General features: G+C 53.5%; 5 protein-coding genes across 5 annotated transcripts in view; 3 read left to right on the top strand and 2 right to left on the bottom strand.

Moving 5' to 3' along the window:
* Positions 1 to 876: 876 nt before the first annotated feature.
* On the bottom strand, positions 877 to 2,326 carry BBA_06281 (pyruvate dehydrogenase complex dihydrolipoamide acetyltransferase; the record flags this gene model as incomplete). The annotated part of the gene is made up of 2 exons (XM_008601378.1): positions 877 to 1,938; positions 2,009 to 2,326. The coding sequence occupies 2 exons, from the start codon at positions 2,324 to 2,326 to the stop codon at positions 877 to 879; spliced, it is 1,380 nt and encodes a 459-aa protein (XP_008599600.1).
* A 1,263-nt stretch (positions 2,327 to 3,589) lies between these two features.
* Positions 3,590 to 9,085, top strand: BBA_06280 (Sec7 domain-containing protein; the record flags this gene model as incomplete). Its single annotated transcript, XM_008601377.1, has 1 exon — positions 3,590 to 9,085. One exon carries the CDS (start codon positions 3,590 to 3,592, stop codon positions 9,083 to 9,085), a length of 5,496 nt encoding a protein of 1,831 aa, XP_008599599.1.
* Positions 9,086 to 10,060: 975 nt separating this feature from the next.
* BBA_06279 (glutaminyl-tRNA synthetase) lies at positions 10,061 to 12,053 on the top strand (the record flags this gene model as incomplete). Its single annotated transcript, XM_008601376.1, has 3 exons — positions 10,061 to 10,622; positions 10,678 to 11,918; positions 11,973 to 12,053. The coding sequence occupies 3 exons, from the start codon at positions 10,061 to 10,063 to the stop codon at positions 12,051 to 12,053; spliced, it is 1,884 nt and encodes a 627-aa protein (XP_008599598.1).
* Positions 12,054 to 12,891: 838 nt separating this feature from the next.
* Positions 12,892 to 14,007, top strand: BBA_06278 (short-chain dehydrogenase/reductase family protein; the record flags this gene model as incomplete). The annotated part of the gene is made up of 4 exons (XM_008601375.1): positions 12,892 to 12,944; positions 13,027 to 13,168; positions 13,291 to 13,937; positions 13,992 to 14,007. 4 exons carry the CDS (start codon positions 12,892 to 12,894, stop codon positions 14,005 to 14,007), a joined length of 858 nt encoding a protein of 285 aa, XP_008599597.1.
* Positions 14,008 to 14,486: 479 nt separating this feature from the next.
* BBA_06277 (isocitrate lyase) overlaps positions 14,487 to 15,944 on the bottom strand; it is a gene marked incomplete at both ends in the record, with an annotated part of 2,109 nt that continues 651 nt past the window's right edge. Inside the window, one exon of the mRNA XM_008601374.1 lies at positions 14,487 to 15,880. Coding sequence (XP_008599596.1) covers positions 14,487 to 15,880 — 1,394 coding nt within the window. The remainder of the gene's footprint in view (positions 15,881 to 15,944) is intronic.

Genomic DNA, 15,944 nt, shown 5'->3' with positions numbered 1-15,944 from the left:
GCCGACCTTGCAAAACTGCAAGCCCGACGGCTCAAGGGCTGAAAGCGGGATAAGCGATAAGGACTTGCCTTGCCGGTGGGATAGTGTTAGATTATTATAAATATAAAACAGACCAAGGAAAAAAAAAAGCTTCAACGTACAAGCTAGAAACTCTACTTGTCTACTCAGTATTGAGGACCCTCATCACGATCCCCGGTTTTCGACCCTCTGTTCTGGAACAGTGGCCTGCCGCCCAGCCGCCATACTAGTCATGCAAGCCCAGCCCATGACATTTCATTTCTGCACTTCGAAAGGGCGTGTTCCATTTCTGCGCAGCATCTTTAAAAGCTTATCTTCATCAAGGGCCCCAGATCGGGGGAGGCTCGGTATTGACAGCCGTGCACCAAGTCGACGTGTTTCAAATTCAACGTGCCAAAAGAATAGTCGAAAGCAGCAGCCAGAGCCACCTTGGTCAAATCAGATGCAGGCACACTTGCATGGTCCTGGATTTACGGATATTAGCAGAAGAAAAAAAAAATAACATGACAGATACTCTGCCTGTATTGACCCTGCTTCTACTCATTAGCCGCGCTTCTATTTTACCAAGCATGATTCTCTAGCATCGAGTATAAGCAAGAATCAAGTCGAAGCAATCACAGACCAAGCACCATGTCTCATCTGAAATGCAGCATTGATCAAAGTTATCATTGTACACAGGCTCTTCAGCCAGTCATCTTTCCATGAGCCCAAAAGGCATCGATAGACCCCGCCACAGGACTGTGGTTTCGCATCAGTCCCACCAGCCTACTGCTGGCTATTATTCTCTCATCTATAAAGCTATCTCCTAACTATGGTATTACTCCATTGCATCGACCAGACTCTCTCACATGTAGCAGCTTAGAGCAGGAGCTCCAGAGGGTTCTCAATCACCTTCTTAAACTCGCGGATCCACTCAGCACCCACGGCGCCGTCGACAACCTTGTGGTCAAAGCTAGCCGTCACAGTAATCTGGTCCTCCCACGCGACACCGGTCGAGCCATCCTCGTTCTGAACGGGAACAGCCACCTTCTTGGTCGTGCCCACGGCGAGAATGGCAGCCTGTGGGGGGTTAATGACAGCGGTAAAGTGGTCAACGGCATTGTTCATGCCCATGTTGGAGATGGAGATGGTGCCGCCCTGATACTCCTCAGGCTTGAGCTTGTTGTCGCGCGCCTTCTTGGCCAGCTCCTTGACCTTGCTGGAGATGGACTCGAGGCCGCGACCCTCGACGCCAGTCACGATGGGCGTGATGAGACCCGTCGGAGTAGAGACGGCGACGGAGACGTCGACAGAGTTAAACTGACGAATGCTTTCGCCACGCCAGCTCGAGTTGACCGCAGGCACCTTCTTCGAGGCAATCGAGATGGCCTTGATAAGGAAGTCGTTGACAGACAGCTTATACTTGCCTTCGGACGAGCTGTTAAGAGCCTGGCGAAGCTTCAGTAGCTTCGAAACGTTCAAGGCGCTCGTGACGAAGAAGTGGGGGTTGTTCTGGACAGACTCTTGGAGGCGGCTGGCAATGACCTTGCGCATTCCGCTGACCGGGGTATCTTCGTACGTGGCACCAGGAGCAGCGGCAGTCGGGCCGCTTCCGGCCTTCTTGACATCCTCCTCGGTGATCTGACCGCCCTTGCCGGTGCCCTTGAGAGCGTCGATGCTGACACCCTTCTCTCGCGCCAGTCGGACGGCAGCGGGGCTGGCGTTGGCGGTACGGTCAAGGGCCGTCTCCAGCTTCTGCCCGGAAGAAGCATACTGCTCGGGCTCGGGGGCCGGGGAGCTCGACTCGGTGGGAGCCGGGGCATCCGACTTGCTCTCCTCAGCCTTGGGAGCGGCCGGCTTGGCGTCGCCACCAGCATCCTCGAGTGTAAACTTTTCAAAGGCCGAGATGTCGGTACCTTCATCGACAAGAACAGCGATGGGCTGCAAGATGTGTTAGCAGAAAACAGCAAAGGCGGCTACGGGAACCGCGTTGAATGGGGCAAGTGCTCACAGTGCCGACGGGGACATCCTTCTCGCCAGCCTCCTTCAGGATCTTGGCAATGACACCATCTTCCTGAAACTCGAAATCCATCTGGGCCTTGTCCGTCTCAATCTCGACGAGGACCTCACCGGGGCCTATGGTGTCGCCGGGCTTCTTCTGCCAGGCGCCCAGATTACCAGCCTGCATGGTCGGGGACAGGGCAGGCATCTTGATGACCTGGTGGTCGGGGAAGGAAGCATAGCAGCGGACGACGTGAGCAGCGAAGCCATTGCGCAGGGCGCTGTGCGTAGGAGCGAGAACTCGCCTCCGAAGAGCGGCGCTGAGCATATTGGTCGTGTGTGAAAATGGCTCGCAACGAGAGCTAAGTAAGACGCGGAAATTCCAGGGGGCGAGAGGGAGGACGGAGACGGCGGCAGGTGCTCGGAGGAAGTGCAGCAGTACCAATTGGAGGCCAGGTCAATGGAGAAGTCCGGACAATGGGCACAAAGCAGGTGTCGCGCTCGCGGGAATTGTTGGCAAGGAGGCTCAAACAAGAGAATCAAAAAGCTTGGGGTTGCAAGTCCAGTTTTTGCGTTGAGCTGCTATCTACTAGCGGGAGCTTGGAAGCTAGCCCGTATTGGGACTAGCGCCACGGACGGCTGCCGGCGCTCAGCGGTGCGGCGGTGTCTTGGTGGACGATGAAGCCTCTGAAGCCCTGTACTGAGCGACTTCGGACAGTGCATAATTTCGTCTACAAGCATATCGGGAGGCACCAAGTGGGCCGAATGGACCGCCTCGCCGCAATAAATGTTGCACCTAACCCAGAGATTCTTACTTAATCAGCAGGTGCTCCACCAAGATTGTTCCCAGCATCTTCTTTCCAGGGGCTCACTCTGGAGCCAACAGCCAAGTGGATAGCAAAAGCCTGAAATGTTTCCAGGAGGCTCGGAAAAACTTAAGAAATATCCGAATACACTTTAATCAATTCAGACTCTCTTCTACATCTCGTCATGCGTTCATTTATAAAAGGCCAGAGCGCCAACCTGTTTCGTACCCACGAGCAGCCGAGCTGGCAACACCTCAGCCACAGGCTGTTATAATGAGAAGGTTTCGTGTCATCATTACTTGTCCGCGCCACACCAGCTTGCGCCACTGTCCAGCCTGCAGTTGAAACTGCAAAGTGCAATTAAACACGGCTTCTTACAATTACCCTCCCTAGAGACAAAAAATCCCTAGACTTAAATATTTTCGAAAATGCAAGTCTGTCATCATGACCTAAATTCTGCGTCTCCTATTTAATATGCACATCATCTTGACAGTGTAGACCGTAGTGCCACAGACCCCTTGGGCCCTTGCTGTCGACCCTGACGCTGCGTGTCCGACAAGCCGCATGTGCCGGGGTTTCTCCTGTCACTGCCACATGCACCTCTGCTAGCCCAAACCTCTTGTCGCAACAATTATTGTACATCACACGATACGCAGCCCTTCACAACTGTACAAGTTACCCTTGGTAGCAAAGTTTCGCAGCTCTCTCCCATCGCTCGGCAATTCAATAGAAGCGCTCTGCCCGACAACCTGGCGAATGGCAGCTCGCTCTCCTGACGCTCCCCAATGAGCTCCATCAAGTTTGTCGTGTCCTCTTTGGACACGATTGCTGCCTCCAAAGATGCACAGCGCATCAAGCAGCTAGGCGAGTTTGCCAAAAAGGCTCTCGATGCCATCAAGGAACAAGAACAGCTTCCGGACCCCGAAATTGTCTTTGCGCCCCTGCAGCTCGCCACGCGAACCAATAATTCCCAACTCACCACTACGGCCCTCGACTGCATCGGCAAGCTGATATCGTATTCATACTTTTCAGCCGAAAGCAAGCAAGAGCCTGTCGAAGGTGACGCGGCGACACCCCAAAAAGCACCGCTCATCGAACGTGCCATCGACACAATATGCGACTGTTTCCAAGGAGAGGCTACCGAACCAGAAATTCAATTGCAGATTGTCAAGTCGCTTTTAGCCGCTGTCCTCAATGACAAGATTGTCGTGCATGGTGCAGGACTCCTGAAAGCTGTCCGACAAGTTTACAATGTGTTCCTCCTCTCGCGGAGTACACCAAACCAGCAAGTCGCTCAAGGCACCTTGACCCAAATGGTTGGTACAGTATTTGAACGTGTCAAGGCACGACTGCACATGAAGGAGGCTCGCTTGAATTTGGGAAACCTCAAGCATAGCTCCAGCAATGTCACATTTGACAACCAGGATGGCGCCAACGGAGCCAACGAACACGACGAAGGCCCTCAAGCCGCTGGAGAGGAAACGGCCCCAGAGGATTCTGGCGCAAAACTCACTCTCAAAGATTTGGAGCATCGAAAAAGCTTTGATGACTCTGCATTGGGTGATGGGCCTACTATGGTTACTCATATCAGACCAGCCAAGAGCAACGGCGAACCCGAGTCCCCGGGCCACGGCACGAATGCCCACGCTGACGAAGAAGCGCTTGAAGCTGAAGACGAGGTCTATATACGAGACGCTTATCTCGTCTTTAGATCATTCTGTAACCTCTCAACCAAAGTTCTCCCACCGGATCAGCTTTTCGATATTCGTGGCCAACCGATGCGGTCAAAACTCATCTCGCTGCATCTCATCCACACCGTTTTGAATAACAACATTTCCGTTTTTACATCACCTCTTTGCACCATCAAAAATTCAAAGAGCAACGAACCAACGAGCTTCCTCCAGGCAATCAAATTTTATCTGTGTCTCAGCATTACGAGGAATGGTGCAAGCTCTGTCGACAAAGTCTTTGAAGTCTGCAGCGACATTTTCTGGCTGATGTTGAAATTTATGCGACCACCCTTCAAGAAAGAAATCGAAGTCATTCTCAAAGAAATTTATTTGGCTCTTCTTTCCCAGAAGAATGCCCCAATGTCACAAAAACTCTACTTCATCACAATTCTCAACCGCCTTTGCGCCGATCCCAGGGCACTGGTGGAAATCTATCTCAACTACGACTGCGACCAGACCGTGGATAATATCTACCAAACCATCATCGAGGATCTCTCCAAATTTTCCACCGCATCTGTCGCTGTCACCGCAGTCAATGAGCATGTATACGAGGAGACCAGAGCCAAAACACAATCGGCCAGCGAATGGCAGCTCAAGACTATTCTTCCTCCTCCCCTGACTGTGGCTCACATCCTCCCACAGTCGGATCCGGAGCCCGATTACCCTAAAGAATACGCCGTGAAGCGTATCGCTTTGGAAGCTCTCGTCGAGGCGTTGAAATCACTTGTGAACTGGTCGGCGTCGGTGCGGCCTGAAGCCGGAGTTGCGCGTGCGGAAAAAGACAGGAAAATATCTACCGACGACCTGCGCGCATCTATCGATCCTAGCATGAGCGATACAACATCGCGCATGGATACACCCTTGCCGCCTTCAACGCCTGTACTTGATGACGATCCGGCTCAGTTGGAGCGAGAAAAGGCGCGGAAAACAGCACTGATCAATGCCATTCGAAAATTCAACTTTAAGCCTAAGCACGGCATCAAGGCTCTCGTCGCCGAAGGCTTCATCCCGAGTGACAGCCCGGAGGATATTGCCAAATTTCTTCTTAAAGAAGACAAGCTCGACAAGGCCCAGATTGGAGAATATCTGGGCGAGGGAGATCAAAAGAATATCGATACTATGCACGCCTTTGTGGATGCAATGGAGTTTACCAAGCGGCGCTTCGTCGATGCCCTCCGAGTATTTCTACAGTCGTTTCGCTTGCCTGGCGAGGCACAAAAGATTGATCGATTCATGCTGAAATTTGCTGAGCGCTATGTTCTCGGTAATCCCAATGCATTTGCCAACGCCGACACTGCGTATGTGCTCGCCTATTCTGTGATCCTTCTCAACACCGATCAGCACAGCAGCAAGATTGCGAAGCGCATGACAAAGGAAGAGTTTATCAAAAACAATAGAGGTATTAACGATAATGCCGATCTTCCGGATGACTATCTTATCGGGATTTACGACGAGATTGCCGGCAACGAAATTGTCTTGACCAGCGAACGTGAGGCTGCCGCAGCTGCTGGGAGTGCACCTGTGCAGTCGACTGGGCTGGCTGCAGGCTTTGGACAAGCCTTTTCCAACGTCGGACGTGATCTCCAAAGAGAAGCATACATGCAACAATCGGAGGAAATCTCTGTGCGCTCAGAACAGTTGTTCAAAAATCTGTTCAAAAGTCAGCGCCGAAGCACTACCAAGACGGGCCCAAAGTTCATCCCGGCCACTTCTTTCAAGCACGTTGGCTCCATGTTTGATGTGACCTGGATGTCCTTCTTCTCAGCGCTATCCTCCCAACTGCAGAAGGCTCACAGCATCGAAGTGAGCAAGCTTTGCCTCGAGGGCATGAAGCTCGCAACCAAGATTGCTTGCACGTTTGAGCTATCAACACCAAGAGAAGCCTTCATCTCCGCGCTGAAGAATACCACCAACCTGAACAACCCTCAAGACATGATGGCCAAAAACATCGAGGCAGTCAAAATTATGTTAGATCTCGGACAGACCGAAGGTAATGTCCTACGAGAATCATGGAAGGATATTCTTATGTGCATTAGTCAACTGGATCGATTGCAGCTCATTTCCGGCGGCGTAGACGAGAGCGCCATCCCGGATGTTTCAAAAGCTCGTTTCATGCCACCACCGAGAACCGAAACCTCTGACTCTAGAGCATCAACATCTTCGCGACCGCGCAATCGCGGGCGCTCAGGAACGGGTTCGCGCGGCTTTTCAAACGAAATTGCTTTGGAAAGTCGCTCTGACGAAGTAGTACGAAGTGTCGATCGCATCTTTTCCAACACAGCCAATCTGTCGGGCGATGCCATGGTACATTTTGCCAAGGCCCTCACAGAGGTCAGCTGGGATGAGATCAGAGTCTCCGGTTCCAACGATTCACCCCGCACATACAGCTTACAAAAGATTGTGGAAATCAGCTACTACAACATGAACCGCGTCAGATTTGAGTGGAGCAACATCTGGGTAGTGCTGGGTGAGCACTTCAACCAAGTCGGCTGTCACAACAACATGAATATTGTCTTCTTCGCACTGGATTCCTTGCGACAGCTTTCCATGCGTTTCTTGGAGATTGAAGAGCTGGCTGGTTTCAAGTTTCAGAAAGATTTCCTCAAACCTTTCCAGCACATTTTGGCCAATTCCGATAACGTGACGGTCAAGGACCTTGTCCTGAGATGTCTGATTCAAATGATCCAAGCACGAGGCGGCAATATTCGCTCAGGATGGCGAACCATGTTTGGCGTCTTTACCGTCGCAGCCCGCGAAACCTCAGAGAGCATCGTGAACCTGGCCTATGAGAATGTCAGCCAAGTTTACAAAGATAAATTCGGTGTCGTTGTCGCCCAAGGAGCATTCACTGATCTCATTGTCTGTCTGACGGAATTCTCGAAGAATCTCAAATTCCAAAAAAAGAGTTTGGCAGCTCTTGAGCTTCTGAAATCCATCATTCCAAAGATGCTGAAGACGCCAGAGTGCCCACTTTCGCAGCAACCGGAGAATCGACCAGAGACAAAGTCATCGCCAAAATCTAGCACGTCTATCGAGGAGGGATACTGGTTCCCGGTACTTTTCGCATTTCACGACGTTTTGATGACGGGCGAGGACCTGGAAGTGCGCTCGAATGCCTTGGAGTACTTTTTTGCCACTCTTATCAAATATGGCGGCGACTTTACTCCCGATTTCTGGGACATACTCTGGAGACAACAGCTTTACCCAATCTTCATGGTGCTGAGGTCACGCCCCGAAATGGCAAATGTCTTGCATCATGAGGAGCTGTCTGTCTGGCTTTCAACAACCATGATTCAGGCGCTGAGAAACATGATTACTCTGTTCACTCACTACTTTGAATCGCTAGAGTACATGCTTGATAGATTTTTGGAGCTGCTGGAACTTTGCATTTGCCAAGAAAATGACACCATCTCCCGGATTGGCAGCAACTGCTTGCAGCAGCTTATCCTTAAGAATGTTACCAAATTCGAGCCCGAGCACTGGACGAAGATTGTTGGGGCTTTCTGCGAGCTTTTCGAACGGACGACAGCTTATCAACTCTTCACGGCAGCAAACGGCACGTCTCCTGCCGCTCTGTCTCTGCCGTCCAACGGTATAGACTTTTCTGGTGGTCTCAGCCCGGGCGGAGAACCAACTGTGGATGAAAAATCCCTTAAAATCAATGGCGGAGACGAAAATGCAAGTTTTTCCGACAACGAGTCAATGAACCGTCCAATCTCCCCGCGACCACTTGATGAAGATGCACGACGACCGTCAATCGGCGCAACAAGCCAAACTCCGCTGGAAGAGTTCAAGCCGGCATCCACACTGCAGCAGCAGCCCGTTGTTGTCACTGCGGCGAGAAGGAGATTCTTCAACCGCATCATTTCGCGCTGCGTTCTGCAGCTCCTCATGATTGAGACGGTCAACGAACTCTTCAGCAACGACACTGTGTACGCCCACATCCCATCAACAGAGCTGCTGCGCCTAATGGCGCTTCTCAAGCGATCATTTCAATTTGCAAGACGCTTCAACGACGACAAGGAGCTCCGCATGAAATTGTGGCGAGAGGGCTTCATGAAGCAGCCTCCCAACCTCCTAAAGCAGGAGAGCGGAGCGGCCGCAACCTACGTATCCATCTTGTTCCGCATGTTTGCCGACAATGCCCCAGAGCGTCTGGACAGCCGGGCGGATATCGAGTCTGCTCTCGTTCCGCTGTGCAAGGATATTATAACCGGGTACTCTACGCTGGTGGAGGAGAGCCAGCAGCGAAATCTGGCCGCCTGGCGTCCTGTCGTGGTGGACGTGCTCGAGGGGTATGCAACTTTCCCAGACGATGCGTTTAAGACGCACATTGGCGAGTTTTATCCGCTTGCGGTGGAACTTCTTCAAAAAGACTTGACTGCTGATCTCCGGGGCGCTCTGCTCACAGTGCTTCGCCGCGTGGGCGAGGTGTCTTTGGGCATAGCCGGCATGGCGAGCAGGACCGGCAAGAGACGGGAGAGTGTCGTCAGCGCTGCATCGCAAGGAGCCGCTGGAGATCAAGAACAGGCCGCGCGCAATATGCTGTGATGTTGGCAACGCGATGGAGAATGGATAAGTTGACACATTATGACTTTATTCCTCTCAGTCAGACCAAGATTGATGCAAGATGATCGTGACACAGGACGCGTTTAGCTTGTTTTTTTTGTTCGCTTCACTGTTGCTGCCATCTATAGGGTTTCCAAGTACTTAGATAATTACTGGCACGGTAAAAGGCTATATTGATTTAAGCATGTGAATATTCACCCAGTTCTAGCAGTCCGCTTAGCATATGTATTTGATTTGGCCAAGACCTGCTCCTCCTAGGAAGCTCGACCTCCCACAAATCATGTGCACCCAAGGTACATAATTACATCACGCAGAGGCTAGCAGCTATTTGTCTGTATCAATCAAGTCAATCGCGATAATTGCCTACTACCTACACCATGTAGATAAGGCATGCAAACGCACAGATCCAAATGTGCTTGATAAGGCTCACTGCATCAGCCTGGCTTCGAGCCAACATCGCAAGTATGGAGGGAGAAGAATTGAAGAGAAGACTGTACATGCAAATGCTGAAAAAATTCCAAGTTCAGTTACGAAACAGAGTGAAAGACGACTTGGTGCCCCAGCAAGATAACAGAACTAGGGTAGAATGGCAACAGTAAACCACGTTTTAGGGAATGAAAAAATACGCCGAGTAAGGCTGATTTTGTATTTTGATAAATCATCAAGCCACAACTACTCGAACAGAAAAACGCATATTCAACTTTGCCAGTCATCGCCGTCTGACTCACTGGGGTGCAACCCGAAGGAGGGGCAGTTCAAGTCGTACATCGCAAAAAGCTGCCCCGCCATGCCCAGGTATTCAGTCCTGCCCCGCAGCTTTTTCTCCCTTCTTGTCGCAACTACAAACGCCCCAAAGCCCCAGACTCTTATCAAAAGACACTTTTCGAATTCTAGATTTGATTGAGCTCGATACTAGACCAGGAAACCAATCGATTTTTGCGGCCGAAACTAGCCACCATGGCCGACGAAGCTACAAAGTCGATGGCGAAGCTTCAGCTCGACGAGGAGACTGGCGAGATGGTCTCCAAGGCTGAGCTGAAGAAGCGCCTGCAGAAGCGCGCAAAGAAGGCAGCCCAGGAAAAGGCTCGTCAGGAAAAGGCCGCCGCTGGCCCGGTCGAAAAGAAGGCGCCGGCACCCAAGCCGGAGGAGACCCCCATCGACCCCGAGGCCATGTTCAAACAGGGCTTCCTCGACGACGTCTACAAAGAGCGCCCGGTCAAGAACGTCATTACACGTTTCCCCCCCGAGCCAAACGGATACCTCCACATTGGACACGCCAAAGCTATCGCGGTCAACTTTGGATTTGCCAAATACCATGGCGGCGTGACCTACCTACGATTCGACGACACGAACCCCGAGAAGGAGGAGGAAAAGTACTTTGACGCCATCCAGGAGATTGTCAAATGGCTTGGGTTTGAGCCCTACAAGGTCACATACTCTAGTGACAATTTTCAGAAGCTGTATGATCTGGCAGAGAAGCTGATCAACATTGGCAAGGCCTACGTCTGCTATTGCGAAGGTATATGACCCTGCCCTAAAAATGCTGCTCCGGGGCTAATCCATGTTTCATGCAGACACCGAGATCAAGCTCCAGCGCGGTGGCGAAAAGGGTGCCAACCCTAGATATCGCTGCAAGCATGCTGACCAGACCCCCGAGGACAACCTGGCCAAATTTCGAGACATGCGCGACGGAAAGTACAAGCCTCGCGAAGCTTTTCTGCGCATGAAGCAGGATATAACGGACGGCAATCCTCAGATGTGGGATTTGGCCGCATACCGCATAAAGACCGACACCCCTCACCACCGCACCGGCTGGGACTGGAAGATTTACCCGACCTACGACTTTACTCACTGCCTGTGTGATAGTTTCGAGGATATCACACACTCGCTCTGCACCACCGAGTTTATTCTCAGCCGTGTTTCGTACGAGTGGCTGAATAAGTCACTTGGGGTGTACGAACCGATGCAGAGAGAATATGGACGTCTGAACCTGACGGGCACAGTGCTTTCGAAGCGCAAGATTCTCAAGCTGGTAGAGGAAAAGGTTGTTCGCGATTGGGATGACCCTAGACTGTATACACTGATTGCCATCCGACGTCGTGGTGTCCCTCCCGGGGCCATTCTCGAGTTTGTCAACGAGCTTGGCGTCACCACAAACATTACGACTATTCAGATCCACCGTTTTGAGCAGAGCATTCGCAAGTACCTCGAAAAGACGGTACCACGTCTGATGATGATCCTCGACCCTGTTCCTGTCGTGATTGAGGATGCCGAGGAAGTTGAGGTGGACATTCCATTCTCTCCCAAGGATCCCAATATGGGATCGCACAAAGTCAAGTTCACACCCACTGTCTACATTGATCGTTCCGATTTCCGTGAGGAGGATAGCAAGGACTACTTCCGTCTTGCGCCAGGCAAATCGGTCGGTCTGCTCCACGCTCCCTACCCCATCAAGGCTACCTCCTTCACCAAGGACGAGGCCACTGGCAAGGTCAAGGAGATCCGCGCCGTGTTCGACAAGGAACTGAAAAAAGCAAAGACTTATATCCAGTGGGTTGGAACTGCTGGGTCGAGGACGGTGGAGGCCCGCATTCACAACGCCCTGTTCAAGTCGGAGAAGCCCGAAGACGCTGAGGGAGGTTTCCTCAACGACTTGAACCCGGAGAGCGAAATCATCTATCCCGATGCTCTCATTGAGTCGGGCTTTGACGAGGTCAAGCGTCGCGCTCCCTGGCCTGAGGCGGCGGGCGAGAGCGCACTGGGCGTGGGCGGGCCGGAAAGTGTGCGTTTCCAGGCCCTCCGTGTTGCCTACTTTGTAAGTCATTTTGCAACTCGATCTAACAGGATTTGCGTTGCTAATTTTAAACAGGCTGTAGATTCCGATAGCACCGACGACAAGATTGTTCTCAACCGCATCGTGAGCTTGAAGGAAGACGCAGGAAAGAAATGATTAGCAATGGTATATTGGTGAGGGTACCATGACATAAGGATGGATTTGCATTGGAATGAGCGAAGTGAAGAAGGCGGCAACATGGCATTGGAGTTTGGAGTGGGCAGATAGATTCTGTACGAGGACATTGTCTGAAGCCGCGGCGGCTGGGAGATGGCTCTGCTACATTTTCGTGCCGACGGGAACTGGTAGAAAGAGTGCACATAAGAAATTTCACTTCCATTGCTTTCCTGTTGATATTATCTTGGATAGTGTTTCTTGATAACCGGAACGAAGTAGTCATGTTTATATGCAAAGTCGGGACCTTTTCTAGGCTCGTCCGCATGACCACGGTAATAAAGCGTGGCTGAGACTGGAACCGCGCTGCCGGCGGCGCGCACCGAGTGATAACCCCACGCCCCACCATGATGGCAGGCCGCGAGCCCGCCGCTTTCGGACATGGCACTGACGGCGGTCTGCAGCCGCGCAAGTCGGTTGCAAGACTGTTGAGCTCAATATTTACGTACTGAATCAATGTGTCGTGAATACTTTGGATGGTCTAGTTTCTTTCGCAATAAAAGTATTACAAGACAAATATTCTGCTTTATTAGCCGCCCGCCGCGGGGCGCGGAGCAGCAGCTGCCCCTCCGAGACCCTAAACCCCCACCATACCTTATCCAGGCCCCGGGGTCTTGCCCCTCCATGAGTCGGACAGGAACAAATATCAGCGGGCAGCACCCCTCCTTCTGTTCCACCTTGCTCTCTTTCATAAAATCCATCCGTCTTCTCGTACTCTACCCGATACCCCTCAATTTTCGATCGACCTCTACGTACACACACACACACACATTCATCCATCATGACTACAGGACGTCTTGCTGGCAAGAATGCCATCATCACCGGTGCCGCTGGGTAAGCAGGGGGGAAGGAAGAAAAGATTCGGACCGCGACCCGCCAAGACTCAAGTCGCTGACACTGTTTGCTTCAATTTCAGAGGCATTGGTCTCGAGACCTCGATTCTCTTCGCCAAGGAGGGCGCCAACGTTCTCATGTCCGACATTTCCGCCGAGGCCCTCGAAAAGGCACGCGCCAAGGTCAAGCAGCTTGTGCCCAACGCCGGCCGCGTTGAAGTCCTGGTACGCCCCATATCCCCGCAAACCCGCCATTTTGCTTTCTTTTTTTTTTTTTTCCTTTGGTGATGCATATTGCCTCGTGCGTGGGGGAACCTGCCGCTAACCAGACGATTGCACGTGTACAGAAGTGTGACGTTTCCAAGGAGAGCGAGGTCAAGGCCATGGTCGACGCCGTCGACGCCTGGGGCGGTCTCGACATCCTCTTCAACAATGCCGGCATCATGCACGCCCAAGACGCCGACGCCGTCGACACGCCCGAGCACATCTGGGACCTGACGCAGAGCATCAACGTCAAGGGCGTGTGGTTTGGCTGCAAGCACGCCGTGCTCTCGCTGCGCCGCAACAACAAGACGCGCGCCTCCATCATCAACACGGCGTCCGTCGTCGCGCTCGTCGGCGCCGCCACGCCGCAGCTCGCCTACACGGCGTCCAAGGGCGCCGTCCTCGCGCTGACCCGCGAGCTCGCCATGGTGCACGCCCGCGAGGGCTTCCGCTTCAACTCGCTCTGCCCCGCGCCCCTCAACACCCCGCTGCTGCAGGACTGGCTCGGCGACGACGAGGCCAAGCGCGCCCGTCGCGAGGTGCATTTCCCCGCCGGACGCTTTGGCGAGGCCGTGGAGCAGGCGCACGCAGTCGTCTTTTTGGCGAGCGACGAGGCGAGCTTTGTCAATGGTCACGACTTTGCGGTTGATGGCGGCATGACAAAGGCCTACGTAACGGCAGAGGGTCCGGCGCCCGCGGCGCCGCAGAACAATGCTGGAAAGGACTCTCTGTAAGTTAAAGGAAAGCGGAGTATCTGTGATGCATGGTATATACGATCAGCTAGATACAAGTTTGGATGAGGGGCTGTGACATGCTTTGTTTATTCATGCGACTCATATATGTGGTAGGTAGCATGTGGTTGTAAAGGACTAATTTCAAGAACCATAAATTCACCTTTTCTTGTCGTGTATCCGTTTTACTTTCTCGTGATTTTCCTCTTGTGTATTCGCCTACCTTTCTTGTTGTCATCTTTCCTCTCTTACTGGATATGACCCATCACTGGCTCTGCCAATAGAGTCGTCATAAACAGTGCGTGATACGCATTAGCCGGTTACCGGATCTTTGTGAGGTTATTCATTTATTCATTAAAATACAGTAATTGAAGCGGTAGATAAAACAGACATGACAACCTTCCATCTTACGGCCAACCAACAGTGCATCTCAAACACTTTAGTCCATACTACGCCTGACAATTCGTTGTAGATTTCTATTTGTTTTTTTCTGGGCTTGCCGACAGATGGGCAAGCCCCCTCTCCCCCCTCCATCTAATATGCCCCGTCTAGTGAAACTGGCCTTCCGTGTTGCCCTCGCCCATGCTCTTGCTGCTGGAGCTGCCGCTCTGAATAGCACCGAGGATGCCGTCCATGTAGCGGGCGCCGCTCCACTTTTGGTGCGTGAGGACGTCGCAGCCGAGCTCCTTTTCGCGGCGCTGCACCACCTCGACGTACGCCTGCATGCCGTCCGTCTTGAAGCGGCGGGCGAGCTCGGTCGAGATGGTCGCGGTCGAGTGCACGCCGGCGAGGGAGACGAGCTGCAGGACGAAGCCTTCCTTGGCGATATCCCAGATGAAGGACTTTAGCGTCTCGGCGGTGAAGCCGTGCGCCATCCAGTTGAACGAAGGGGAGAGGTTGTAGACGAGGCCCTTGTGCGGGTGGGCGGCGCGGACGGCGCGCGCGAGGTCGGTCGCGACGCCGACGTTGGGGTCGCCCGTCTCGACCCACAAGAGGTCGGCGTACGGGCCAAAGGCGATGGCGCGCTTGGTGGCGGCGGCCATGCCGGCGCGAAAGTGGTAGAAGCCCTCGCGCGTGCGCGGCACGTCCCAGTTGAAGTAGACGGGCGTCTTGGCGTAGTGGTTGGCGAGCGCGCGGCGGCGCGTGACGCCCATGTTGCGGTCCGCGGCCGTCGTGGCTTGGAACTCGGCAATCTTGGCCTCGGCGACGCCTTCTCTGCGCATGTGCGCGACGGCGGCCTCGTCAAACGTGACGAGCTTGGTCTTCTTGACCCAGTCGGCCTCAAAGGCGTCAATCTCGGCGCCCGACGCGCCCCGGCCCTCGAGGGCCTGGATCGTCTCGGCGAGGGGCTCGAGGGCGGCGTCGTCGACGCCGAGGATGAACTCGTGGTCGCGCACGTCGACGGCCGACGAGATGAGCTTGCCCGACTCGGAGTCGGTGCGCGCAATGACGAGGTTCTCGCAGCCCATGACGTCCCACTGGAAGCGCGCGGCGTTGAGCCGGTTAATGTGCTCGCCCGTCGGCACCAGCACCTTGCCGGCGAGGTGGCCGCATTTTTTGCCGCCGTGCAGCTGGTCCTCAAAGTGCACGGCCGCGGCGCCGTTTTCGGCAAACAGCTTGGCGAGCTTGAGCACGGCCGAGAGGCCGCCGTGGCCCGTGTCGCCGTCGGCGATGATGGGCCGCAGGTAGTCGGTGTAGGGCGTCTTGGCGCGCTCCTCGGCCGTCATGGCGCGCCGCGCGTCCCACTGCTTGCGGTCGTGCATCGACTGCGCCTTGGCGAGCCGCTGCACCTGGTTCGGCACCGTGTTGTACGGGTAGTCGCCAAAGTCGGGCGAGACCTCGTTGGTCGTGGTGAGCAGCGAGGAGCACGCCCAGCCGGAGATGTAGAGGACCTCTTGGTGCGGCGCCTGCTGCGTCATTTGCACGGGGTCGACGGCGCCGACTAGATTCGCCAACGCATGTTAGCTTTTTTTTTCTGCGTCCAAGTTTCTCTCTCCCTCTCTCTC

Source organism: Beauveria bassiana (genome assembly GCF_000280675.1).
Source record: "Beauveria bassiana ARSEF 2860 unplaced genomic scaffold BBA_S00018, whole genome shotgun sequence".
Lineage (NCBI taxonomy): Eukaryota > Fungi > Ascomycota > Sordariomycetes > Hypocreales > Cordycipitaceae > Beauveria > Beauveria bassiana.
Note: the sequence above shows the minus strand (reverse complement) of the source record. Positions and strands in the feature narration are given on the sequence as shown.